Raw genomic sequence first — 26,489 nt, forward strand, 5'->3', positions numbered from 1 at the left:
CTGGAGAGATTGGCTCCAACTAACATGGAAGAAATTAATTATCCACGTTCAGTCAGAATATCCATAATTAACAGTGTGCAACCTCTTGCAAAATAGAAATATTTTCTTTGGTCTAAGGTTGCAATGATTCTCGGACAGATTTATGCATTTCAATTCATTTTATGGAGTCATTACAGTGAAGAATGTTCTACTGAGTTGTTCCATAATCCTAATTATAATAACGATTGACGGAGGGCTGTTTGGCACTCTGTTTCATGCTTCGCCGCTGTTTATATGTTCAGCTAGCAGACAGATGTTTTGTGTATAAATTTTCCTTCTCTGACAAGCAGAGAAAATCTATTGATCATCCTGATGAAGGTATAGTGGACAACACTTCCTGCTGTCATAGGAGGAAATGCTACATTCAAAGTGCCTCTGCCCAGGCTGCCGACAGGATAGAAGGGTACAAATAAGCCCCTCTTATACCTTTGATGAATTGTGAAACCAAGGTGTTCTCTGCCTGTTTAGATGATTTAAAAACAAAATAGACCCTGTGGCTTTTTATGAAAGATGATCAGGAAGCAGTTCTTTTGCCCTGGCCAAAGTTCTTCTAACCAATACTATCAAAAGACAATTGACTGGCCATTCACTTCATTGCTCTTTGTTGGACTTCACTATGTGCAAATTACCTGTTGTTTGCCTATTAAACAGTGGCTGTGTTTCAAAAACAAACTTGTTGGTTCTGAAGTGCCTTTGGCCTTGCTGAGGGTGTGACAGGAACAATATACGTGTTAACCTTTCAGTATTGTTGGACAATTCAATACAGGGTACGTTCTTTTTAATACAGCACTTTTAGATTATATAATGGAGCGTGGCAGAATTACATTTTCTGAAGTTCCTAAGTTACTACTCAAAGAAATGGGGGAAATGTTGTATTGCATATATTACACCTGTGTAATTTATTAGGATTCATTTCAAATTGCAGGCAGTTCTAGCCTTAGCTGCTTCCTGGACCTCACGGCAGGTGGGAGAACGCACACTAACGGGCATAGTGATAGACAGTGGAGATGGAGTGACCCATTGTATTCCAGTGGTGAGTATAATGCTTGAACATAAATAATTATCATACTTGCTATGAAAGGAAAAAGGCCTGGTTCAGTTTGAGGTTTAAGCTGTATGTGACATGTGTTACAACTGGTAATTAAAATGTTTAAGGACTAAGGGTCAGTATTAAAACCCAATAGCACTGCAGCAAATTGTGTAATTTTAGATGATGCCAGGTTGTGATGGAGGTGTTTGAAATGGAGATTATTCGATAACTTTAATTGGGGACAAACTACCTCCACCGGTCCAAGCGCCTGATACTAGAGGGCTAATTGTGAGATTGCTACAAAAGAAGGAAAGGTTAGAAAAAATTACTTACAGGGAATAAGTGATTGGACACGGAATTCCAAATCTAAAACACTGGTGTTAACCAACTCTTCATGTTTTTAAAACAGATGGTCATAAATAATTGAAGAACAATTTAAAAACACAAGTGCAAAGGTTGGATAGCTCTTTCAGAGAGCTGGTACATGTGCAATGCCAAACAGCCATTTAAAACAACAAAAGCAATTCTGTTGGATGTGATTGAAACTTGTAAGCTTGCAGTAATTGCCAATTCTCCAAGAAGGTGGTGTGCTGTCTGTTTGAATTGCTGAAATCCTTGTAATAATTGAAAAAAAATTCTTGCTGTCCCATCCCCCTCTCAATCCCATCTTTTGCTCTATTTTGCTCTCTATATATGCTTTAGCATTAAATTTATTATTATAACTTCCACTTCCTGGTTTAGACTCTGTGTATCTCAGCAAGTCTTCAATCTGGTTAAGGAGACATACTGTTGCTTGCCCTTCTCACACAGCCCCTCTATGGGGGGGTACACTGTGCTGAAATATAATTATAACCATCACAGATTCCAGTGCAAAAGCCCATTTAAGAATTTCTTTGTACAAGTGCAATAAATCACTGTTTGTTGGCTACTGATCACAAAATTTTGGCCATTGAATCTTCATTGCACTGTAGATGGAAATGATAAATATTGGGTCCCGAACAAATGAACTTATCCATCCTGGATTGTGTGGAGCTTTTTGATTGTGGCTGTACCCATCTGAGCAAGTGAGTTGCATTGACTTGAGCTGTGTAAACGGTGGATGGCCTTTGAGGGGTTATGAGGTGCTATAAAATTCTGATTTAATGAATGGTTATGGGGAGAGAAATATCTTTGGTCGTGAATGAAGGGAGTTTTCATTTTTTTTTTCTTTTCAGTTTGTGACTTAAAGAAGCTGATTTATTTCCTATGACATTGAGAGGCCATGCTAAGAAATAATGTGAACCAAGGCAGTTTTTTAATGTCGAGATTTAAGCTGAGAGATTGGGTGGTTCAGTGGGTTGCTTACTATCTCTTAGCTCTGGGACCTAGGTTCATAGAAACTAGGAGCAGGAGTAGGCCATTCGGCCCTTCGAGCCTGCTCCGCCATTCATTATGATCATGGCTGATCATTCAACTCAATAGCCTGCTCCCGCTTTCTCCCCATACCCTTTGATCCCTTTCGCCCCAAGAGCTATACCTAACTCCTTCTTGAAAACATACAATGTTTTGGTCTCAACAACTTTCTGTGGTAACGAATTCCACAGGCTCATCACTTTCTGGGTGAAGAAATTTCTCCTCATCTCAGTCCTAAATGGTCTGCCCCATATCCTCAGACTGTGACCCCTGGTTCTGGACTCCCCTACCATTGGGAAGATCCTTCCTGCATCTACCCTGTCTAGTCCTGTTAGAATTTTATAGGTTTCTATGAGATCCCCCCTCATTCTTCTGAACTCCAGCGAATATAATCCTAATCGACTCAATCTCTCCTCATATGTCAGTCCCGCCATCCCAGGAATCAGTCGGGTAAACCTTCGCTGCACTCCCTCTATAGCAAGTACATCCTTCCTCAGATAAGGAGACCAAAACTGCACACACTATTCCAGGTGTGGTCTCACCAAGGCCCTGTACAATTGCAGCAGGGCATCCCAGTTCCTGTACTCGAATCCTCTGGCTATGAAGACCAACATACCATTTGCCTTCTTTACCGCCCGCTGCACTTGCATGCTTACCTTCAGCGACTTGTGTACGAGGACACCCAAGTCTCGTTGCACATTCCCCTCTCTCAATTTATATCCATTCAGATAATAATGTCTTCCTGTTTTTGCTATCAAAGTGGATAACCTCACATTTATCCACATTATACTGCATCTGCCATGCATTTGCCCGCTCACTCAGCTTGTCCAAATATTTGCCCACTCACTCAACTTGTCCAAATCTAGCCATCATGTTTAGATGAAACATTCTCTGTGTTGATTGCAAAAGATCTTATGCGAATTGGGGAGGTGATGGTGTTGTGGTAATATCACTGGACGAGTAATCCAGAGGCCCAGGCTAATGCTCTGGGGAGATGGGTTCAAATCCGACCACGGCCGCTGGTGGGATTTAAATTCAATTAATAAATCTGCTGACCAGAAAAAAACCCATCTGGTTCACTAATGCCCGTTTAGGGAAATGGCCATCATTACCCAGTCGGGCCGACATTTGACTCCAGACCCACAGCAATTTGGTTGGCTCTTAAATGTCCTCTGAAATGGCTTAGCAAACCACTCAGTTGTGTCAAACCACTACAAAAAGGAATGAACAGCAGGTAATTAGGAAAGCTAATGGAACGTTATCATTTATACTTGGAGGGGAACTTCCAGTTGGTGGTGTTCCCATCCATCTGCTGCCCTTGTCCTTCTAGGTGGTAATGGTCATGGGTTTGGAAGGTGCTGTCTAAGGAGCCTTGGTGAATTCCTGCAGTGCATCTTGTAGATGGTACACACTGCTGCTACTGTGCGTCGGTGGTGGAGGGAGTGAATGTTTGTGTTTGTGGTGCCAATCAAGCAGCCTGCTTTGTCCTGGACGGTGTCAAGCTTCTTGAGGTTCCCCTCCAAGTAACTCACCATCCTGACTTGGAAATATATCGCCATTCCTTCACTGTTGCTGGGTCAAAATCCTGGAACTCCCTTCCTAACAGCACTGTGGGTGTACCTGCACCACATGGACTGCAGCGGTTCAAGAAGGCAGCTCACCACCACCTTCTCAAGGGCAACTAGGGATGGGCAATAAATGCTGGCCCAGCCAGTGAAGCCCACATCCTGTGAATGAATAAAACATGAAAAAAGAAATTATTCAGTTGTACAAGGCATTGGTGAGACCACATCTGGAGTATTGTGTACTGGTCTCCTTATTTAAAGAAAGATGTAAATGCGTTAAAAGCTGTCCAGGGAAGTTTTACTGGACCAATACCAGGTATGGGCAGGTTGTCTTATGAGGAAAGGCTGGACAGGTTAGGCTTGTATCCATTGGAATTTAGAGGAGTAAGAGGTGACTTAATTGAAACCTTTAAGATCCTTAGGGGCCTTGACAGAGTGGATGTGGAGAGGATGTTTCCTCTTGCGGGAGAATGTGGAATTAGGGGTCACTGTTTAAAAATGAGGAGTCACTCATTTAAGACAGAGATGAGGAGAAATTTCTTCTCAGTGTTGTGAGTCTTTGGAACTCTTTTCCTCAAGGTGGTGGAAGCAGAGTCTTTGAATATTTTTAAGGCAGAGCTAGATAGATTCTTGATTAACAAGGGGGTGAACGGTTATCAGGGGTAGGCAGGAATGCGGGGTTGAGGTTACTTTCAGATCAGCCGTGAGCTTATTGAACAGCCGAGCAAGCTTTGAGGGGCTGACTGGTCTACTCCTGCTCCTAATTCGTATGTTCGTATGTAAACCAGACGGACCACTTGGCACTAATGTAGGCACCGGACATGCCAACAGCAAACCTAGCTGTGTTGACCCTGCAGAGTCCTCCTTACTAACATCTGAGGGCTTGTACCAGAATTTGGAGAACTGTCCCACAGACTAGTCGAGCAACAGCTGAATATAGTTACACTCATGGAATCATACCTTACAGATCATGTCCCAGACACCACCATCACCATTCCTGGGTAGGCCTTGTCCCACTGACAGGATAGACCCACCAAAGCTTGCAGCACATTGGTATACAGTCAGGAGGGAGTTGCCCTGGTAGCTCTGAACATTTATTCTGGACCCCATGAAGCCTCATAGCATTAGGTCAAACATGGGCAAGGAAACCTCCTGCTGATTACCACGTAACGCACCCCCCTTCTCAGCTGATGAATAAGTGCTCCTCCATGTTGGACACCACTTGGAGGAAGCACTGAGGGTGGCTAGGGCACAGAATGTACTGTGGTGGGGGACTTTAATGCCCATCACTAAGAATAGCTCGGTAGTACCACCACTGAGTCCGAAAGGACATAGCTGCTAAACTGGGTCAGTTGCAAGTGGTGAGGGAACCAACCAGAAGGAAAAGGCTACTTGATCTCATCCTCACCAACCTACCTGTCGCAGATGCATCTGCCCATAAAATTATTGGTAGGAGTGACCACTGCATAGTCCTTATAGAGACGAAGTCCTGTCTTCACATTGAAGATACCCTCCATTATGTTGTGTGGCATTACCACTGTGCTAAATGGGATAGATTTCGAACTACTCTAGCAACTTGAGACTGGGCATCCATGAGGCGCTGTGGGCCATCACGTGGTAAGTTCTGATAAGTGCATTTCAGGTTTTAACTATAAATTAAGAATCAAGGTCTGACATAATACTAACCTTCAAGTAAGTTAGGTTAGCTTGTTAAACAGAGAACTGTCTGGAGTGGCAGTTATCTGTCCATTACCTGAAAGCAGTTGTTTCAAGTGGTGTTAGTTACTATAGCAGGAAGCTAAACTCGCTAGTGACTCATCAGAGGGTCTATAAAAGAGACAGGCTTTTCAAACTGCACAATCAGTAAGGGGTACACGAGGGACAGATGACTATACTGGAGTGAGATGGAGACTGAGTGAGTAGCAAATTAGGTTCATGTGGGAATTTGGTGCACGGGGAAAAGGGTTATGGCATATATAGGAATTACCAATGATTATTGCCGATTATTGTAAATGTGTACTATCTACAAGATACGCTGCAGAAACTCACCAAGCCTCCTTAGACAGCACCTTCCAAACCCACGACCACTACAATCTAAAAGGACAAGGGCAGCAGATACATGGGAACACACACCACCTGGAAGTTCCCCTCCAAACCACTCACCATCCTGACTTGGAAATATATCACCGTTCCTTCACTGTCACTGGGTCAAAATCCTGGAACTCCCTCTCTAACAGCACTGTGGGTGTACCTACACCAGATGGACTGCAGCGGTTCAAAGGATGGGCAATAAATGCTGGCCTAGCCAGTGAAGCTCACATCCCTTGAATGAATAAAAAAACGTACAAGAAGAAATATTAGGTTCTATGATAAAGGGACAGCAATAATCTACATATAAACTGGAAAAATCAAATAGGCAGTAGTAGCTTGGATTAAGAGTTTATAGAATGCTTTCAAGAGAGCTTTTTTTTAGAGCAGCACGTTCTGGAACCAACCAGAGAGCAGGTTATATTATACTTTGTATTGTGTAATGTGACAGGATTAATTAATGACCTCAGATTGAAGGCACCCCTAGGTAGCAGCGAACACAATATGATTTAATTTTACATCCAGTTTGAAAGGGAGAAGAGTGGGCCTAAGACTAATATTTTACACTTAAATAAGGGAACTATTTGGGCGTGAAAGCTGAGTGAGCTGAAGTGAACTGGGATACTAGGCTGGGGGATAGATCAATAGAGAAGTGGCAGAAGACCTTTTAGGTGGATATTTCAGAATACTCATAAGTATATTCCTACAATAAAGAAAAATTCTAAAAGGAGGACCCACCATTCCTGGTTAACTAAAGAAGCTAAGGAAAGCCTTAAACTTAAGGAAAAAGCATATAGCTGCACAAAGATGAGTGGCAGGTCAGATGATTGGTCAGAATATAAAGAACGGCAGAGAATGACTAAAAGATTGATCGGGAGAAAGGAATTAAAGTATGAGAGGAAGCTAGCTATAAATGTAAAAATGGATAGCAAGGGTATTTAAAAAGGAAAAGAGTAAGTAAAGTGAGTGTTGGCCCTCTAGAGAGCGACAGTGTGGAGTTAATAGTAGATAATAAGGAAATGGCATATGAAATGAACAAATACTTTGCTTCTGTCTTCACTATAGAGGATACAAAAAACATTGCAGTAATAGCTGTAAATCAGGAGGTGGAAGAGAGAGGGGAACTTGGTGAAATTACAATCACAAGGAAAGCGGTACTGAGCAAACTGATGGAGCTGTGGGCTGACAAGCCTCTGGTCCTGATGGACTCCATCCTAGGGCCTTAAAAGAGATGACTAATGAGGTAGTAGATGCATTGGTGTTAATTTTCCAAAATTTGCTAGATTCTGGAAAAGACTGCAAAGTAGCAAATATAACCCCTTTCTTCAGGAAGGGAGGGAGGTAGAAAACAGGAAACTATAGTCTGTCGTGGGAAAGGTGTTAGAATCGATCACTGAGGAGCTTATAACTTAGAGAAACTCCAGGTAATCAGGAGGAGTCAGCATGGTTTTGTAAAAGGGAAATCTTGTTTAACCAATTTATTGGAATTCTTTGAAGGAGTAACATACACTGTGGATAAAGGGAAGCCTGGAGATGTGCTGTACTTAGATTTCCAGAAGGCACTTAATAAGGTGCCACATCAAAAATTATTGCGGAAAGTAAGAGCTCATGGTGTAATGGGTAACATATTAGCATGGATAGAAGATAGGCTGGCTGGCAGAAAACAAGAGTATGCATAAATGGTTCTTTGATTGGCAGGATGTGACTAGTAGAGTCCCACAGGGGTCTGTGCTGGGGCCTTAACTTTCTACAATTTATATCAATGACTTGGGGGGCATGAAGGCATGATGGCTAAATTTGCAGATGACACAAAGATAGGTAAGAAAATATGTTGTGAAGAGGACACAAGGTGGTTTCAGATGGATATAGCTAGGTTGAGTGAGTGGGCAAAAATCTGACATGATGGAGTATAATGTAGGGAAATGTGAAGTTGCTCACTTTGGCAAGAAGCAGAGTATTACTTAAATGGAAAGCGGCTGTAAACTTCTGAGGAGCAGAGGGATCTAGGTGTTTTAGTGCATGAGTCACAAAAAGTTAATGTACAAGTACAGTAAGTAATTAAGAAGGCTAATGGAATGCTGATGATGAAGTTCTTATGAAGAGTCATACGGATTCGAAACGTTAACTCTGTCTTCCTCTCCACAGATGCTGTCAGACCTGCTGAGTTTTTTCAGCTATTTTTGTTTTTGTAATGGAATGCTATACTTTATTATAAGAAGAATTGAACATAAAAATTAGGATGTTATGCTTCAGTTATAAAGGGCATTGATGAGACCACATCTCGAATACTGTGTGCAGTTTTGGTCTCCTTATTTAAGGAAGGATGTAAATTTGCTGGAGGCGGTTCAGAGGAGGTTTACTAGATTGATACCTGGAATGACCTGGTTGTGTTATGAGGAAAAGTTGGACAGACTGAGCTCGTTACCACTGGAGCTTAGAAGAGTGAGGGGTGATTTGATTAAAGTATATAAGATCTTGAACGGTATTGACAAGATAGGCGTGGAAAGGATGTTTCCTCTTGTGGGTGAGTCCAGAACTAGGGGGACATATTTAAAATTGGGGTTGCCCTTTTTGCACAGAAGTGAGGAGAATTTTTTTCTCAGAGGACTGTGTGACTTTGGAACTTCAAAGGCAGTGGAGGCGGGGTCATTGAATATTTTTAAAGTAGAGGCAGACAGATTTGTGTTAGGTAAGGGAATCAAAGGAATGGCCTACTTCTACTCCTATTCCGTATGCTGGTAAGCTATTCCAGTACAGCTACAACATTGGCATTTACATGGCAATGTGGAAAATTGCCCAGGTATGTTCTGTCCACAAAAAGCAGGACAGATCCAACCCGGCCAATTGCCGCCCCATCAGTCTACACTCTATCAGCAAGTTGATGGAAAGTGTCATCAATAACCTGCTCACTGATGCTCAATTTGGGTTCTTCCAGGGCCACTCAGCTCCTGACCTCGCTACAGCCATGGACAAAAGAGTTGAACTCCAGGGGTGAGGTGAGTCACTGCCCTTGACATTAAGGTGGCATTTGACCAAGTCTGGCATCAAGGCTCCCTAGCAAAACTCGACTTGGTGGGATCGGGGCAAAAATTTCTACTGGTTGGAGTCATACCTAACATAAGGAAGATAGTTGTGGTTGTTGGAGGTCAATCATCTTAGTCCCGGACCGTCATTGCAGGAGTTCCTCAGGGTCGTGTCCTAGACCCAACTATCTTCAGCTGCTTCCCTCCATCATAAGGGCAGAAGTGGGGATGTTCACTGATGATTGTGCAATGTTCAGCACCTTTCACGACTCCTCAGATACTGAAGCAGTCCATGTCCATATGCAGCAAGACCTGGACAATATCCAGGCTTGGGCTGACGAGTGGCAAGTAACATTCACACCACACAAGTGCCAAGCACTGACCATCTCCAACAAGAGCGAATCTAACCATCGTCCCTTGACATTCAATGGCATTGATGGTGATGGAGAGCGAAGGTAATGAAAGGGTTAGATAAATGCAAGTCTTTCTTTCCTCCTTTAATTTGACCTTGTGTCTCCAAGTTTTACTTGTGCAGTTTAATTTAAAGTAACAACAACATAAGAAATAGGAGCAGGAGAAGACCATAAACCCTGTCGAGCCTGCTGCAGCTTTCAGAACGATTGTGGCTGATCTTCGGCTTCAACTCCTCTTTCCCGTCTGCTCCCCATATCCTTGATTCCCTCAGAGCAAATATCTGTCTACTTCATACAATCTTGTATGCCCCTGAGATCATCTCTCAGACTCTTCCTTCCTGGGCTGCAGAGCCCAAATTTCTTCCGCCTTTTCTCTTGCATTCTTGTATTCTTAAGCACTGAGAGTGGTAGCTGCCTGCACTGCTTCCAGATCTTGAATATGTCTCTCATTTCTTGACAATCAGAATTGGATAGAATAGTCCAAATGTAGTCTGCCTACAGCACCATATGGTTTGATCATTATCTTGCCTTTTTTTCCTGCTGTTCTGGCTATGTAGTTCCACATCCCATTGTCTTTGCTAATTGCTGCTCTGCCTTGGTTTGGCAAGTTTATCACTGAGTACACTAAGAAAGTCAGAACTTGCAATTCTAAAACACCTCAGGATGTTCCAAAATATTTCCAGAGCTTTAATTTGAAGTGCAGTCACTGTTGTAATAAAGGAAATGTGGCAACCAATTTTCACATAGCAAGGTCCCACAAACAGCAACGAGACAATACCAGATTCTTTATTGTTTGAGGGACAAATGTTGGCCAAGACTCCGGTTTCTTTTAGCTTCATTCTTGGCTGTATTAACATAATTCATGGAATTGGTGCACTATCCACCTTGCTTCCTCTGTACACCACTTAACATTTTACTGCATTAAATTTTCTCTGACATTGCTCTGCTTACTTGCATATCTTTCTTGTTGAACTCATTTTGCAGTTCCTGAGTTGCTGCTGCCAATTCCACTGCCCTTCCCAATTTGGTTTCATCTGCAGATTTGACCAGGTTTCATTGAGTTGCGTAAATTGGAAAAAAGGGATGATTTCAGCACTGACGTGCTCTGTCTCCGTCATGATTACTTTAATAAATACTCGGTTTTCGACGCTTCATGCAGTTTCTCACCCATTCTCGTGATATTTTCTTAAATCGCCGCAGTGTCCCTGGAGCATACTTTGTCCCTAAAAACTAGAAAAACAAAATTGCAAGAGGAAGATATATGGTAAGGAGTTAAAGTGCATTTAAAACTTCAAGGTTTAGGGAAGTGTTATGTAAGTGGTAAGTGATTGAGAATGATGCGAGGAGGTGTGAGATGATTGCTAACGATGTGTAAATGGAATGTAAATGTATATAGGTCAGTGAAGATACAGGAGTTCATTCATAGGGCACTGTGCTGGAAAGATGTTTTTAAATTAGTCGCTGATGAATAGGACTCTTTTGCTTACCTAAATTCATTTTTCATTTGAGAAAGCTCTTAGTTTAATTACAGGCACTAAAATGCTAAAAGGCATGAAATGTCATTTTTTACCATTAGGAAATCTAGTTATGGGGCAGGGTAGAGCTCCAGTGGACCAAAACAAATCTAATGCAGCAAGGAAAGAGAACAGATCTGTGAAAGGCGAGAGAAATTGGGAGGGGTAGCGGGGGTCTTGTGGTGTCATCAGAAGTGGAGCAGATTGAGCAGCGAGAGAGAGATCCTAGCAGATAACTTGCACAAACTGCATGGTATATCTGATACTGCAGTGCTTAGGGGTGAGAGATGTTGCCCTTGATTAGCCACCTTGAATCCCCCTGCATGATGCTGTAAGTTAGACAAATCCGAATGTGTAAAGGGGAGAAACAGAGGAATGGATTTCAGTCACTTCATCTTTGCTAACGCCGAGAAAGAGATTTCTTACCAAAATTGTAGCCTCAGTGTGACATGGATAAGGAGCGGAGGATTTGGGAATCGAATGTGCCAACTTGGAATTAAAAATTTGCCAGCAATCACTAAGCTACCTTGACAAACCTGTTAAACAGTCAGAACCGAGGGAAATAACTGGGCTGTAACAAGAAAGAGAACCTCTAGCCCAAGGGCCCCCAGCTGTGGACAGTACTTAGCTACAATCTCAGAGTTACTTAGCCTCCAATTTCAGGTGTGCTCCCCACGGCGCATGCTCCCTCCTTCTTCCCATCACCACTGCACCCCTTTCTCCCAATCCTTTGTTAACTTATCATGGTGCAGACCTTAGCCCCCATCTTCCCCTCCCCCACTCAGTCCTATCTACTTCTGCACCAGATAGCATCAAAAAACTATGTGGCTTTTGGGAGTGTGACCTAGACTGAAAGAAGTTTGAAAACCTACCTTCACAATCTCTAGTTTCAACAGAATGAGAGAAGGTCAACTTCATACCTTCAACTGACATCTTTCACCCAACATAGATAAGGAAACATTCACATGATCCTGCCAGATCGTGATTAAAATTGTGGCCACAGAAGATCTATGCCTGCACACACTCTTTTGGCGTGTTCAGTTTTCACTCCTTCTGGACAGTGGTCCTTGAGGCCACTGAAGCAATGACCTGGTCTAGTTATGCCCAAGACACAAAAAGTTTTTTTTTCTTTATTTGTTCATGGGATTTGGGTGTTGCTGGCCAGGCCAGCATTTATTGCTCATCCATGATTGTCCTTGAGACTTTGCTCTTGCAGACCTTGCTTTTGGTAGCAAATAATAAACTTGGGAACACTGCTTGTTTTGGCAAATATTATACGTGTGATGTGCAGGCTCTACATGGAACTGGACAAATGACAACATGTCTGGGCCCTTACAATGGACTAGTTTCCTACCCATCCCAAGTCTCCCCAGTCTTACTATCCCCACCGCTACTAGCACACTGCTGAACTCCAGCAGGAACCAACTCTTGCCTCAGCCAAGTATGACACAATTTCACCCTTTTTTCTTCCCCCTCCCTCCCTTTCTATCCGTCTTCCCTCCACAAATCCCAAGGGTATCTCTTGACCCTCGAGTAGGATTGGCCCAGCCATGGAACTATATAACTAACTGAGTCACAATCAGTGTACCGCTAAGCGTTATGAAACTTATAGCATGCACTATACACAAACATTATCTTGAAAGTATAAGAATTAGTACAAAATAAAGATTAAAAAAACAAACTGAAGAAAGTAAGAGTTAAAGAAAATATTGGGTTAAAGACATGAGGCGGCAGCGAGGTGGGATTTGCTCAGGAAAACTCTTATGTTAAAGGAATGGTGGGCAGGTAGTTCTCCCTCTTTGGGTGCACATACTTGGTGTAAATCACTTGACCTGCAGGGAAGTAGTGCTATTGTAAACCAACAAGAGTGTTGGCCCAGGTACTACTGTCCAGCTGAGGTCTTCTCTTCAAATACAGGAACTAAAACGAATATGGGAAGCTCATCCTGAGCATTTGCACCCTTGATCAACATCATTTATTCGGTGAACAACTGTTTCTTTTTTCATTGAATGCATGATTTCATTTAGAGCTATCTTTATTCTGTTTCATAGAATCTTACAGCCCATCATGCCCGTGCTAGCTCTTTGAAAGAACTAAGATAAAAGCAAAAAACTGCGGATGCTGGAAATCCAAAAGAAAAACAAAAATACCTGGAAAAACTCAGCAGGTCTGGCAGTATCTGCGGAGAGTCCCTCGAAACGTTAACTGTGCTCCTCTCCGCAGATGCTGCCAGACCTGCTGAGTTTTTCCAGGTATTTTTGTTTTTGCTTTTAAGGAAGAAATTATAATAAATCATGCTTTATTGCAATTCTAACTCTGCATTCTAGATGGAACTCAAAGCCTGTTGCCCTAGTGGCTGTTAAACAAGCATAAATGTAGAATGTGGCACATGGAGGTTGTTCCTGACATGGGAATAAGGTGGAAATGAGATGGGCCTTTGGAAACCAGCGTGTAACTTGCTAGTTTTTATTGGGTTAGCTGAATGTAATACATGTGGAAACGTATCCGCATGCTTGAGTCTCCAAACCAAGCTACAGCTAGCTTCTGTTTGTTTGAATCAAAGTGCACATGCTCTTCCCATAGGAAGAGACCCCCTAATTGCCGAAGTCCAAGCCAAGTTTTCGGGGCTGTAATGTGTGCAGGAGAGCTGGAGTTTAACTACTGCAGAGCACCAGTAAGTTTCCTGCTCCTTGTCCAACCAGAACCACTGTGTAACCATTAGATTTTTGGGTTATGTAACCTGGAGCAAGGGGCTGAATGCTCGTGACAGGCCTATCTCTCCAGTTGTAGTTTGTGAACCAAACTGGCTGTTCAACAGTGTTCTGAAGAATTGAGGACCGGCCAATCAAGTTCTGGAAAATATCACAGCAAGTAACTTGGTTCAGAACTGCCGTAAGCAGGATGTCATCTTGTAGCTACTTACTCCCCAACTTGTTGGTAAATGAAATATAATTACACTGGGTAAAGGAACTCTCAGATCTAAACAATGTGAGGCTGTTATTTAGTATTGGTATTGCTTGTTTGTAGAACAGTTACTTACGATGTGAGTGCTGTTACAATCCCACGTTGTATTTTTGTATAATTTAAATTTTATGATAAAAGTATGGTGATGGATAATGTAAGTAGGCTTCAAATTCTGTGCGCTTGATTTAATATAATGTGAAACAATTTAGACAAGATAGAGTTACTTGGTTGTAAAAATGACCGAATACTGAAATAGAAGTAGGAAATTGTAGCAAAGTGCAGTAGGTGACACAACATCCGAGAGAAAAGGTAATCTACGGTCCCATTTTTAGCCCCGATTATAGTGGAAAACATATTTCTAAATTTCTGTTTTCAAACTAAAATCTGTGCTAGCTTCAGAGTAGGTAGATTAAAAGCTGATGAGGTTACATTACCTATTGTTACACACATCACAACAATTATAAAATGTCTTTGTTCCTTTCTGCAATTGTTTATTGTTCAAATGGCACTGACTTTTTGTTCCCTTTTAGTGCCCTCTACCTCTGCTTTTTTTTAAAAAACAAACTGGAGGTTGGTGTTCTATTAATGCACATTCTCCAAATCAATCCACATTTGCATTAAGTTAATACTGATTAGCAGTGAATTGTTCTGTGTTTGCACGTTGCTAATGGATACCTTTTAAAATTAATTAAGTAGTAGTTTGAAAGGAAAATTTTGATTCAGGAGCAAACAAGAATAGAGTGGCATGATTTGAATAATGTAAGCAGGCAGAGAATTCAATTTAGCAATTGTTTCCGTACCCTAAAACTGGGAATCTTAGCTGTGCACTGTGCTGGTAAACTGTATGGCTTTTACTGGCTAATCCCCAGCAGTATCCCAGCGTACATTTGGGTGTTGCAATGTCCTTGCCAGCTTCCAGTTGGTTCGGTGATGAGGGGTGTGGGCGGTCTCTCGACTGGAGTTGTGGTAGGAATTTGGGCTAGGTGGGCTGTGGGGAAGGGTGAATGGGGGTAGTAAGGGAGTGCCTTGCATAACACATGTAGAAATTCAACCGTGTCCGGCCCATCTCCCGCGCATCCGCCCTCACACCTTCTCCTCCCTCCCAGAAACATGATAGGGTTCCCCTTGTCCTCATTTATCACCCCACCAGCCTCCGCATTCAAAGGATCATCCTCCGCCATTTCCGCCAACTCCAGCATGATGCCACCACCAAACACATCTTCCCTTCACCCCCCCTGGCGGCATTCCGTAGGGATCATTCCCTCCGGGACACCCTGGTCCACTCCTCCATCACCCCCTACTCCTCAAGCACCACCTATGGCACCTCCCCATGCCCACGCAGAAGATGCAACACCTGCCCCTTCACTTCCTCTCTCCTCACCGTCCAAGGGCCCAAACACCCCTTTCAAGTGAAGCAGCATTTCACTTGCATTTCCTCTAACTTTGTCTACTGCATTCGTTGCTCCCAATGCGGTCTCCTCTACATTGGAGAGACCAAACGCAAACTGGGCAACCGCTTTGCAGAACACCTGCGGTCTGTCCGCAAGAAAGACCCAAACCTCCCTGTCGCTTGCCATTTTAACACTCCACCCTGCTCTCTTGCCCACATGTCTGTCCTTGGCTTGCTGCATTGTTCCAGTGAAGCCCAACGCAAACTGGAGGAACATCACCTCATCTTCCGACTAGGCACTTTACAGCCTTCCGGGCTGAATATTGAATTCAACAACTTTAGATCTTAAACTCCCTCCCCCATCCCCAACCCCATTTCCGTTTCTTCCCCCTCCCTTTTGTTTTTTCCAATAATTTATATAGATTTTTCTTTTCCACCTATTTCCATTATTTTTAAATCTATAACTATAATACCCTGTCAGTCTTTCCACCCCACCCCAACTAGAGCTGTACCTTGAGTGTCCTGCCATCCATTCTTAATTAGCACATTCTCTTAGAAAATATCACCACCTTTAACACCTCCCTGTTCCTTTGTCTGTAACATCTTTTGATCATCTGTATCACTGCTTGCTTGTCCCTACAAGCCCCCTCCCCCAACTTCTCTTCCCCCCCCCGCCCACGACCTTAAACCAGCTTATATTTCACCCCTCTCCTAACTTCAATCAGTTCTGCTGAAGGGTCATGAGGACTCGAAACGTCAACTCTTTTTTTCTCCGCCGATGCCTCCAGACCTGCTGAGTTTTTCCAGGTAATTTTGTTTCTGTTTTAGAAATTCTACCCCTGTGCATTTCTCAGTCAGTTGGTTTAGCACATTTTCAATGTGGCAACTGCTTTCTGTGTCTACCAGAATCCAATTTTAGGGATATGTAATGAAGTATTCTTGAGCATGCCATGCTTTTAAAATCTAATATGCAATTACAATAATATGTGAAATATAATTGTATTTTTATATGTTGCATCAGTGACTTTCTTTTATTCATTCACGGAATGTGGGCTTTGCTGGCGAGCCCGGCATTTATTACCCATCCCTAATTGCCCTTGAAAAGGTGGTGGTGAGCTGCCTTCTTGAACCGCTGCAGTCCCTGTGCTGCAGGTACACCCAGAGTGCTGTTAGGGAGGGAGTTCCAGGATTTTAACCCAGCGACAGTGAAGTAACAGCAATATATTTCCAAGTCAGGATAGTGTGTGGCTTGGAGGGGAATTTGCAGGTGGTGGTGTTCCCATGTATCTGCTGCCCTTGTCCTTCTAGAAAGTGGTGGTCGTGGGTTTAGAAGGTGCTGCCCAATGAGCCTTGATGAGTTCCTGCAATGCACCTTGTAGATGGTGCACACTTCTGCCACTGTTCGTTGGTGGTGGAGGGAGTGAATGTTTGTGGATAGGGTGCCAATCAAGCGAGCTGCTTTGTCCTGAACGGTGTCAAGATTCATAAGTGTTGTTGGAGCTGCACTCATCCAGGCAAGTGGGGAGTATTCCATCGCACTCCTGACTTGTGCTTTGTAGATGGTGGACAGACTTTGAGGAGTCAGAAGGTGAGTTACTCATTGCACGATTCCTAGCTTCTGACCTGCTCTTGTAGCCACAGTATTTATATGGATAGTCCAGTTGAGTTTCTGGTCAATGGTAACCCCCAGGATGTTGATAGTGGTGGGATTCAGTGATGGTAATGTCATTGAACATCAAGGGGCGATGGTTGGATTCTCTCTTGTTGAAGAAGGTCATTGCCTGACACTTGTGTGGCGCGAATGTTACTTGCCACTTGTCAGCCCAAGCCTGAATATTGTCTAGGTCTTGCTGCATTTGGACATGGACTGCTTCAGTATCTGAGGAGTCGTGAATGTTGCTGAACATTGTGCAATCATCAGCGAACATCCCCATTTCTGACCTTATGTTGGAAGGAAGGTCATTGATGAAGCAGCTGAAGATGGTTGGGCCTAGGACACTGAGGAATTCCTGCAGTGATGTCCTGGAGATGAGATGACTGACCTCCAACAACCACAACCATCTTCCTTTGTGCTAGGTATGACTCCAACCAGCGGAGAGTTTTCCCCCTGATTCCCATTGACTAGAGTTTTGCTAGGGTTCCTTGATGCCACACTTAGTCAAATGCTACCTTGATGTCAAGGGCAGTCATTCTCACCTCACCTCGGGAGTTCAGCTCTTTTGTCCATGTTTGAACCAAGGCTGTAATGAGGTCAGGAGCTGAGTGGCCCTGGCGGAACCCAAGCTGGGCATCAGTGAACAGGTTATTGCTAAGCAAGTGCCACTTGACAGCACTGTTGATGACCCCTTCCATCACTTCACTGATGATCAAGAGCAGACTGATGGGGTGGCAATTCGGGTTGAATTTATCTTGCTTTTTGTGTGCAGGACATATCTGGGCAATTTTCCATATGGCCAGGTAGATGCCAGTGTTGTAGCTGTACTGGAACAGCTTGCTAGGGGTGCGGCAAGTTCTGTAGCATAAGTTTTCAGTACAATTGCTGGAATATTGTCAGGGCCCATAGCCTTTGCAGTATCCAGTGCCTTCAGCCATTTCTTGCTATCCTGTGGAGTGAATTGAATTGGCTGAAGACTGGCACCTGTGATGCTGGGGACCTTCGGAGGAAGCCGAGATGGATCATCCATTCTGCACTTCCGGCTGAAGATTGTTGCAAATGCTTCAGCCTTACCTTTTGCACTGATGTGCTGGGCTCCTCCATCATGAGGATGGGGATATTTGTGGAACCTCCTCCTATAGTGAGTTGTTTAATTGTCCACCACCATCACGACTGGATGTGGCAGGATTGCAGAATCTCACTTCAAAAGTACTTCATTGGCTGTAAAGTGCTTGAGGTGTCTGGTGATCATGATAAGTGCTTTATAAAAGCATGTCATTCTTCCTAATAAACAGTCATTATAGTAAAATAACAAAATTGAAGTCCCCATTTAATGATATTGATACGTCACCAAAAGATTTTACATTGACTATGATTACACCCTGCTACTTTAATCAAATAAAATTAATTCAGAAAAGAATAAAATACACCCTTTTTGCAGAGCTAAGCAGTTAGCCAACAGAGTAGACAGAGGAATAACAAAGGATGTGAAGGCATGAGAGAGGGTGCAGAAAAGATTCACGAGAATGGTTCTAGGGATGAGGTGCTTCAGTTACGTAGATAGATTGGAATAGCTGAGGCTGGTGTTGGAGAAGAGAAGGTTGAGAAGAGATTTAATAGAGGTATTCAAAATCATGAGTGGACTGGACAGAGTAGATAGGGAGAAACTGTTCGTATTGACAGAGGGATCGAGAATCAGAGGGCACAGATTAAATGTAATTGGCAAAAGAAGCAATGGCAACATGAGGAAAATGTCTTCACACAGTGAAGTCATACGGACTCAAAGTGTTGACTCCGTCTTTCTCTCCACAGATGCTGCCAGACCTGCTGAGTTTTTCCAGCAAATGGTTAGGATCTGGAATGCACTGCCTGAGGGTGTGGTGGAGGCAGATTCAACCAGTGCATTCAACAGGGAATTGGATCATTATCTGAAAAGGAAAAATTTGCGGGTCCACGTGGAAAAGGTTGGGGAGTCACACTAGATGAATTAGTACTTCAATTTATTTAGAACTGCTGAATTGTCTTGAGTTTTCAGTTTACCAAACATCACAGGCTTCTTTGCAAGTGGAATTTTCCAGCTATTCCATTAGCACTTTGTTGAACTACCTCTGGAAATCCATCTTGTTGATTCTGACAGCAAAGCATAAGAATTGGTGGAAAAATTTTTAATCAAGTACTTTTTGGAGCTACCTTTTTGTATTGTGAGCAATTTGGCAAAATCTAAAAGATGTTAATGACGTTGGTACCCATCACTGCATTTGTAGGACAGTATAACATGAAGGGCATTCCATTCATTTGGTCTGTTACCGATCGTGTAGTATGTAGTAAGTTTACACGCAAGAACTGCCTTCCTGAAAAGGCTGTGGTGCTGGACAAAATTTTGTTTGCCAAGCCTCCACGATTATCCTGGTGTGTCCAAGAGTTAAAAAAACATATAACTTCCACAGCCCTGCCGAATCCTGCCAACCCAGGAGAAAACTCATATAGTCATCAAAGAGAAGTTATTTATTTAATTTTCTTCGACCACTTTCATTTTTTTATTAAAATGTATTGAACATGTAGGGAGCCATGGGGTGGAGGGGGGTGTGGGTAGTGGTGGTGTGGTGGTTGAGGGGAAGGCAGTTTGGCTAGATTAACCAAGTCCAGTAATGAAGAATCTGTTTATTTCTCAGTTGGCGTGGGAAGGCTGAGAGGATGCCTGGGTGGCTGGAGATCACATGACAAAACCTCCAACCAGAGTTGTCAACTGTAGGACAATTGGAGCTTTCAATGCTGAGATCGATAGATTTTTTTTATTAGTTAAAGGGACTAATGGATCTGGAGCTAAATGGGTAAATTGAATTGAGCAAACTGGATGGGTTGAATAGCCTATGCGTGCTCCTATATTGCTGACCCTCAGGATGTTGATGGTTAGGGAACTGTGTAATGGAATAATTGCAACAAATAATTTGGAGCAGATTCTGGCAAAATTGCAGAGAACATACAGAATATTCTAGATGGAGAAGTAATTCGCAACATACAGAAAAACTCATTGCATGGGTTTGCAGCAGGGGGTGCTGCTCATCTCTTATTGAAATAGTGACTCATTGTTTGTTTTAACCAATGTTGTTATGTACATTTTGGTATATTGATTTATAGTGTAAAGTGTTTTGCACTCCGATTTATTATATACCTAAGGCTCTAAATGAAACTTTTATCCATCAGGGATGCACTATTTCTAATGCACTTTATTAAAAACATGACTGGCCTTTGTGTCTCATGAAATGGTTTAGTATTGGTACTCAGATTTTGCAGCATGTCTTCTTTCTATCAGTTGATTTAAGTTGGGTTGCCCCACAAGAGAGGTTTTATTTAATGGAAAATAAAATACTGGAATCCAATAGGACTCTGATTTCTCCCCTTGCCCCCAAATCTGTATAGATCTAGATTAAACAAATGTAGTAACCTTGTAATTGAATCATGTGACCGTGGCTAATAAACATCATTATAAATAACCAGAAGTACTGGTGTGATGCTGCTGTTGATTTTCTGCCTAATTTGAGGTCCTGCCAATCTGGGAGGTGATCTTTCTTATCCCTAGCTTCCAATCTTCTGCTTCAATCTCGCCATTAATTAATCAATCTCTCTCACCCTTCCTCCTCACCCACTTGTAACCATGTCCATTTGATCTATTTTAATGTAATAATTTCTCTCCTGACTTTCTCATGAATTCCAAATATACCTGCATCGACCATGTTTTAAGATTTGTTTGGACAAATGAGCTTTTCTGCCATCTGCAGAATTTAAGCCGCTGGTGTCATGTGTACAAATAAAATAAATTACGAAATATTTTGTTTATTAAAAGGACCTAGACAAGTTCATGTCAAATAGGTTATTAGCAATGCTTCAAGGGAATACTGTGGATAGCTGGGCTAGAAATTGTTTGCAATGTTGCTGACTCGTTACTTTGTCTTGTACTCTAATTCAATCTTTCCCAAAACCCTTGAACCGAGCAATCTTATGCTGTATTTCCCTCAGTCCTTCTTCCTCTCGCAAGCATCAGCCTTAGAAGCCAGGCATGGCATCACTTTCTATTTTTTTTAAACTTTGATGCTGTGTTTTTCTTAGTATTTTGTTTCAGATGCAATAGGCCTCAACCTTTCAATTCAGTATCCCAGTGAAAAAGTAAAGAAATGCCCTTCGCCATATCATTAGCATATGTAAGCGAAAAGCAATGCCACTATTTCGTTGGCATATGTTTGGAACCTGTTTCTACCCCTTTTTATTCTTTTCTGGTCAGCTGCCACCTGCATATAAATCCTTTGTGTAGCATATGCTGCACAGTGTTCCCTAAACCAGGACCACAAATCAGGAAGGGGCAAACTGTTTTAGATTTGTTCTCTGCTATGATTTTTCCAGTCCATGGCACTGTCAGCAAACTATCTTTAACCCCGAAGATTTTCTGTGGTGTTAGGCTGGGTGGGGAGGTTGGTGGTGGTGTTGCGCGGGGTGATTGTGATGGCAGTGGGATGAAAAAAGGGTTTGAAAAGGAGGAGGAATGGAACGTGAGGAAGGATGAATATCTTGGAGTTTTACTTGATGACTTGTGAAGATTGAGTCTTTGTGAAGAACGTTTCCCTCAGAAGATCAAACTAATGGATATAGCATTCGTGACAGGGTAGATTATACACAGCCTGCACAAGTGAAGCATTTAGATGGCCTTTCTCCTTGCTTCCTTATGTTCAGAAACTCCTGACTCCCTTGTGGCAGTGACTCTCATTTTTGAGATCAATTCTTTGATCACTAGAATAATCTATTTGGTCTTGGGTTTCTGTAAAATTTACTTATTTATGATTTTATCAAACTAAATAAACTGCCCAGTGAATTAAGTTTATGATAAGCTACACTGATATTTCTGAAGCAAATTTCTATAACACATTTTACATTTTTTCCTTCCTTTTGTTTTGTAAAAACACCAAAGGCTGAAGGTTACGTCATTGGAAGCTGCATTAAACACATCCCTGTTGCAGGTCGAGATATTACCTTTTTCATTCAACAGCTCTTAAGGGAAAGGGAAATTGGAATACCACCTGAACAATCCCTGGAGACTGCCAAGGCCATCAAGGTGAGAATCCAGAATAAGCACCCTTTTTATTTCCCAGGATTGACATCCTGGGCCACTCTTCCATCGTCTCTATTACCTGCTCCCTGTCTCCTGACTCCAGTCACGTAAGCGCAGGTGGTGCAACACCTCCCCTTTCACCTCCCCCCACCCCCCATCCAGGGTCCCAAACACTTCTTCCAGGTGAAACAATGATTTACCTCTACTACTTGCAACTTATATGCCATCATCGCTCCTCATGACGTGGTCTCCTTTACAATGGGGAGACCAAACACAGATTGAATAATCGTTCTGCTAAATACCCCTATTCAGCCTGCAAAACTGACTCTGATATTCGAGCCACTTGCCATATTAATTTCCCATCTCTCTGTTACTTCTCTGTCCTTGGCCTCCTACAGATTTCCAATTAAACTCAACCCAACCCAAGCTCAAGGAACAACACCTCATCTTTTCTATTTGGCCTCAACACCAAGTTCAATGACTACAGATCAAAGCCATTTTCTCAGATAGCAGGTGCGGGCATTGGTTCTACTGAAACCATTTTCCACATCTTGTTTCTTTAATTTCCCACTACCATCCCCTTTTGCCTTGCATCATCATACCTTTCATCTTTTAATCACTCCTATCGCAGACTTTCCATTTATGCTCATTCTTCACTCCAATTTTTCCCTGGCTCTGCGCTTCTAAACTGTTACAACTCTAATTTTTTCCAGTCCAGATGAAAGGCCATTAAACTGAAACGCTAACTTTGTTTCTCTCCTTAGATCCTGTTGGTCCTGTTACCAGCATTTTCTGATTTTAGCCCTTTTGTTTTCTTACGTACCAACCATTTTGGAAACAAAAGCACTGGCAATACAGTGTAAACAGAAGATAGAAAACTCATTTTATTTTCAATTTAATTTGTTCTTGGTTAGTTGTAATAATGTCTGAAACGCAGAGGGTTTCTTTCTTTCACTGTCACTATTGAAGTGGTTTGATAAACCAGTTATATAAAGGGAGATTATCAGCTTCAATATTCTGGCACATGCTGGAAAGCCCCTATTAAGAGATTAATGGGATGCGTAATTTCCTGATATGCATTTCTGGTTGTCAAAGTGGAAAGCCTCCCCTACAGCTCTACTGGATGAAGTATGATGGAGGGAGGGGGACGGTGGCTGTATTTTTTACTCATGCCTGATTTAATTTTTCTTTTCAGAAATTTATTGTATATGACTGTGCAGCAAAAAAAAAACCTTCTAGTGAAACTCCCAAGTATCTTGTCAGTTACCTAGAATCAAAATTAATTTTGCTCTTTGTCATAAGAGACTTTAGGCCTCATCAGTCATAGAACACCTTGTGATTAGCTTTATGTTTTTTAAAATTATTTTGCTCACACTTTCTGATGTCAACTTTTGTTTTTTTTTGTAGGAGAGATATTGTTACATCTGCCCTGATATAGTTAAGGAATTCACTAAATATGACACTGATCCTGGGAAATGGATCAAGCCGTACATCGGTGTCAATGCTATCAGCAAGCGACAATTTGCTGTAGATGTGGGCTATGAGAGGTTCCTGGGACCTGAAATTTTCTTCCATCCAGAGGTGATTAAAAAGTATCTACTATAATTCTGGTTTTGTTTTGGGCTCTGTACGTTGTCGATGATTCTACCACCAGCTTTTTCAGAAAAGTAGCAATCCCATTTTAGGCCACGACCTAGATGTGTGCTTGATTTGTGGATGAAAATGACTGAATAATTAACTATATCCTTAATGCACAGTGACAAGTAGAGAATGACGCACCTAGATATAGCCCACCTTACCCCATTCCTCATCTTACACTTACTGTTGGAGCAGGACAAATTGATGCAATGGAGCCGTAAGTGGAAACAGCATTGACGTAGCCCCAGTAAAGAGAAATTGTTCTATCGTCTGAAGTGACAGTGCTTTTCTGCACTGTACAAGGATGCCTCCTAATGGTCTGATCGGTTGGATCTCTCCACATTGTTCAAACACTCCCACTACAGTTTTTGTGTAGTCAAATGCATTTTTGTCTTCAGAAAACATTTTGAATTCAATGCTTGAATTTATCATTGGACCGTAACTTCTTCAGAGTAGCAATCAACGTCGGATTGCCACTCCATGCCCACTTACCTATGCCAAATTTCTTCCGTGCCTGTCTCGCCCGACCTTCCAACTCAGGCCAGGCGAAATCCAGGCAGCAGAGCTGTCTCCACAGTCCAGCGTCGCAGTCCAGCACCGTCGAATTGGAGGAGGACACACCCCTGTTTTTACAGCACTAGCTGTCAAAAAGCAGGTAAGTTTAAAGGTCTGATTTGAAATTGACAGGCCAGGGAGACAGTAAGTGCCTAAGGTAAGTTAAAAGGGGTTGGGGGTGGAGGCCGGGTGGGGATGGGCGGAGGGGGGAGGACACCGGGAGTGGTGTGGAACGGGCTGTACATTAGGGGAGGGGGTGGGGGCTGCGGGGTGATCGGTCATCGGGAGGTGGAGGAGCGGGCAGGACATTCGGGGTGGGCTGAGGTGTGGTGGGGTCGGACATCCGAGGAGGTTGTGGGGGGGTGGGATCGGACATCGGGAACTGGGGTGTCGGACATTTGGGGGACTGGGGAGAGTTGGAATTTCGGGGGGAGTGGGTCAGACGTGGAGGGGGCGGGGGGTCGGGGGGTAGTGTTGGGTGAGGAGTCCTGTCCAGGTGGGGGGAACCCCATGAGAGGTTGGCGGGTTGGGAATGCTGTGGGGGTGGGGGGTGGTTAGTCAGGGGTGGGGGAATGCCCTGGCGGGTTGGGGCTGTGGAGGGAGTCCCATGGGGGGGTCGGCCTGGGTCTTAACGATAGCTACCCAGAAGTTAGAACAGATTTGAATTCTTCTAACTTTTTCTGGGTAACTATCGGTATAACCTCGGCAGAACCGTACGAAGTTTGCGATTTAAATCTCATTTTCGATGGTTCCCAGTGCAGCGCAATTGTCCAGAGGAAGTGCGCACTCCCGGGCAATTGCTGTGCAAACCCTTACCTGGGAACTTCCCAGAAGGATTCCCAAGCGCATCTTTGGGGTACCCCCCAAATCCGACGCTCGGGAGCTCGGAGGTTACGGCCCTGTCAATTTCGCAATATCACAGAATGTTTCGGCTTGAGCACTGCATTACATGCAGCTGGATCTTCGTGACACTTGCAATAGCTGCTCCTACAGCCAACATGTCAATTACTATGGACTATCTGCCCCAGCGTGGCCTCCTTGCAATGCTGGGAGGCAAATCTTGGTGAGCAGGTTTGAGCCAAGAGGAGGAAAGAACTTTTGAAAGAAATGAACTTTCATGGCCGGGGGGATAGAGCAGGGGAATAGGACCAACTGGATTGCTCTAGAGAGCTGGCATGGACTTGATGGGCTGACTGGCCTCCTTCTGTGCCACAATGATTCTATAACTCTATAACTTGCATTTATGATAAACATATCCATTAAGGCATCTGAAAACATTTCACATTCAGTCACTATTGCTATTGTAGGGAACAAATAGCCACTGTGTGCACAGTAAGATCCCACAAACAGTAATGAGATAAATGATGGTGGGTTTTATTCTTGGAACATAGGTGTTGTTGGAAAGGTCAGCATTTATTCATTTATACTGTCAAGCCCCCTCAGAATTTTATGTTTCAATAAGGTCGCCTCTCAATATTCTAAACTCCAATGAGTTTAGGCCCAACCTGCTTAACCTCATAAGACAACTCCTTCATCCCAGGAACCAAACTAACAAACCTTCTCTGAACTGCTTCCAAAACAAGTATGTCCCTCCTTAAGTGAGGAGACCAAAACTGTACACAGTACTCCAGGTGCCACCTCATCAATGGCCTGTACAGTTGTAGCAAGGCTTCCCTACTCTTACACTGCACCCGCTTGCAATAAAGGCCAACATTTATCCTCTATTTTCTGTTAGTTACCCTCTATTCTGCACTCTGCATTCTATTTAATAAATTTCCTGCATTTAAATAATATTCTGCTTTTCTGTTCTTCCTGCCAAAGTGGACAAGTTCACCCTTTCCTACAATATACTCCTTGTGCCAAAATTTTGCACACTAATTTAATCTATCTTTATCCCTTTGAAGCCTCCTCGTATCTTCCTTACAACTTGCTTTCCTACCTATCTTTGTATCGTCAGAAAATTTGTCTACAAGACAGTCTGTCCTTTCATCCAAGTCATTAATATAGATAGTTAATAATTGAGGCCCCAGCGCTGATCCCTGTTGCACTCCACTAGTTAGTTTGCCAACTTGAAAATTACCCATTTATCCCAATTCTGTTTCCTGTTAGTTAGCCAATCCTCT

General features: G+C 42.9%; 1 protein-coding gene across 2 annotated transcripts in view; it reads left to right on the forward strand.

Moving 5' to 3' along the window:
• The window catches only part of actr3b (actin related protein 3B), a 92,588-nt gene that overhangs the window by 47,483 nt on the left and 18,616 nt on the right, over nt 1-26,489 (forward strand). The window contains exons 6-8 of one of the 2 annotated variants that reach the window (XM_078537040.1): nt 965-1,072; nt 22,033-22,176; nt 23,581-23,754. In XM_078537040.1, the coding sequence (XP_078393166.1) occupies nt 965-1,072; nt 22,033-22,176; nt 23,581-23,754 (426 nt within the window). The remainder of the gene's footprint in view (nt 1-964; nt 1,073-22,032; nt 22,177-23,580; nt 23,755-26,489) is intronic. The other variant, XM_078537043.1, reaches the window with a different exon arrangement.

This window comes from Cetorhinus maximus, chromosome 3 (assembly GCF_964194155.1).
Source record: "Cetorhinus maximus chromosome 3, sCetMax3.hap1.1, whole genome shotgun sequence".
Lineage (NCBI taxonomy): Eukaryota > Metazoa > Chordata > Chondrichthyes > Lamniformes > Cetorhinidae > Cetorhinus > Cetorhinus maximus.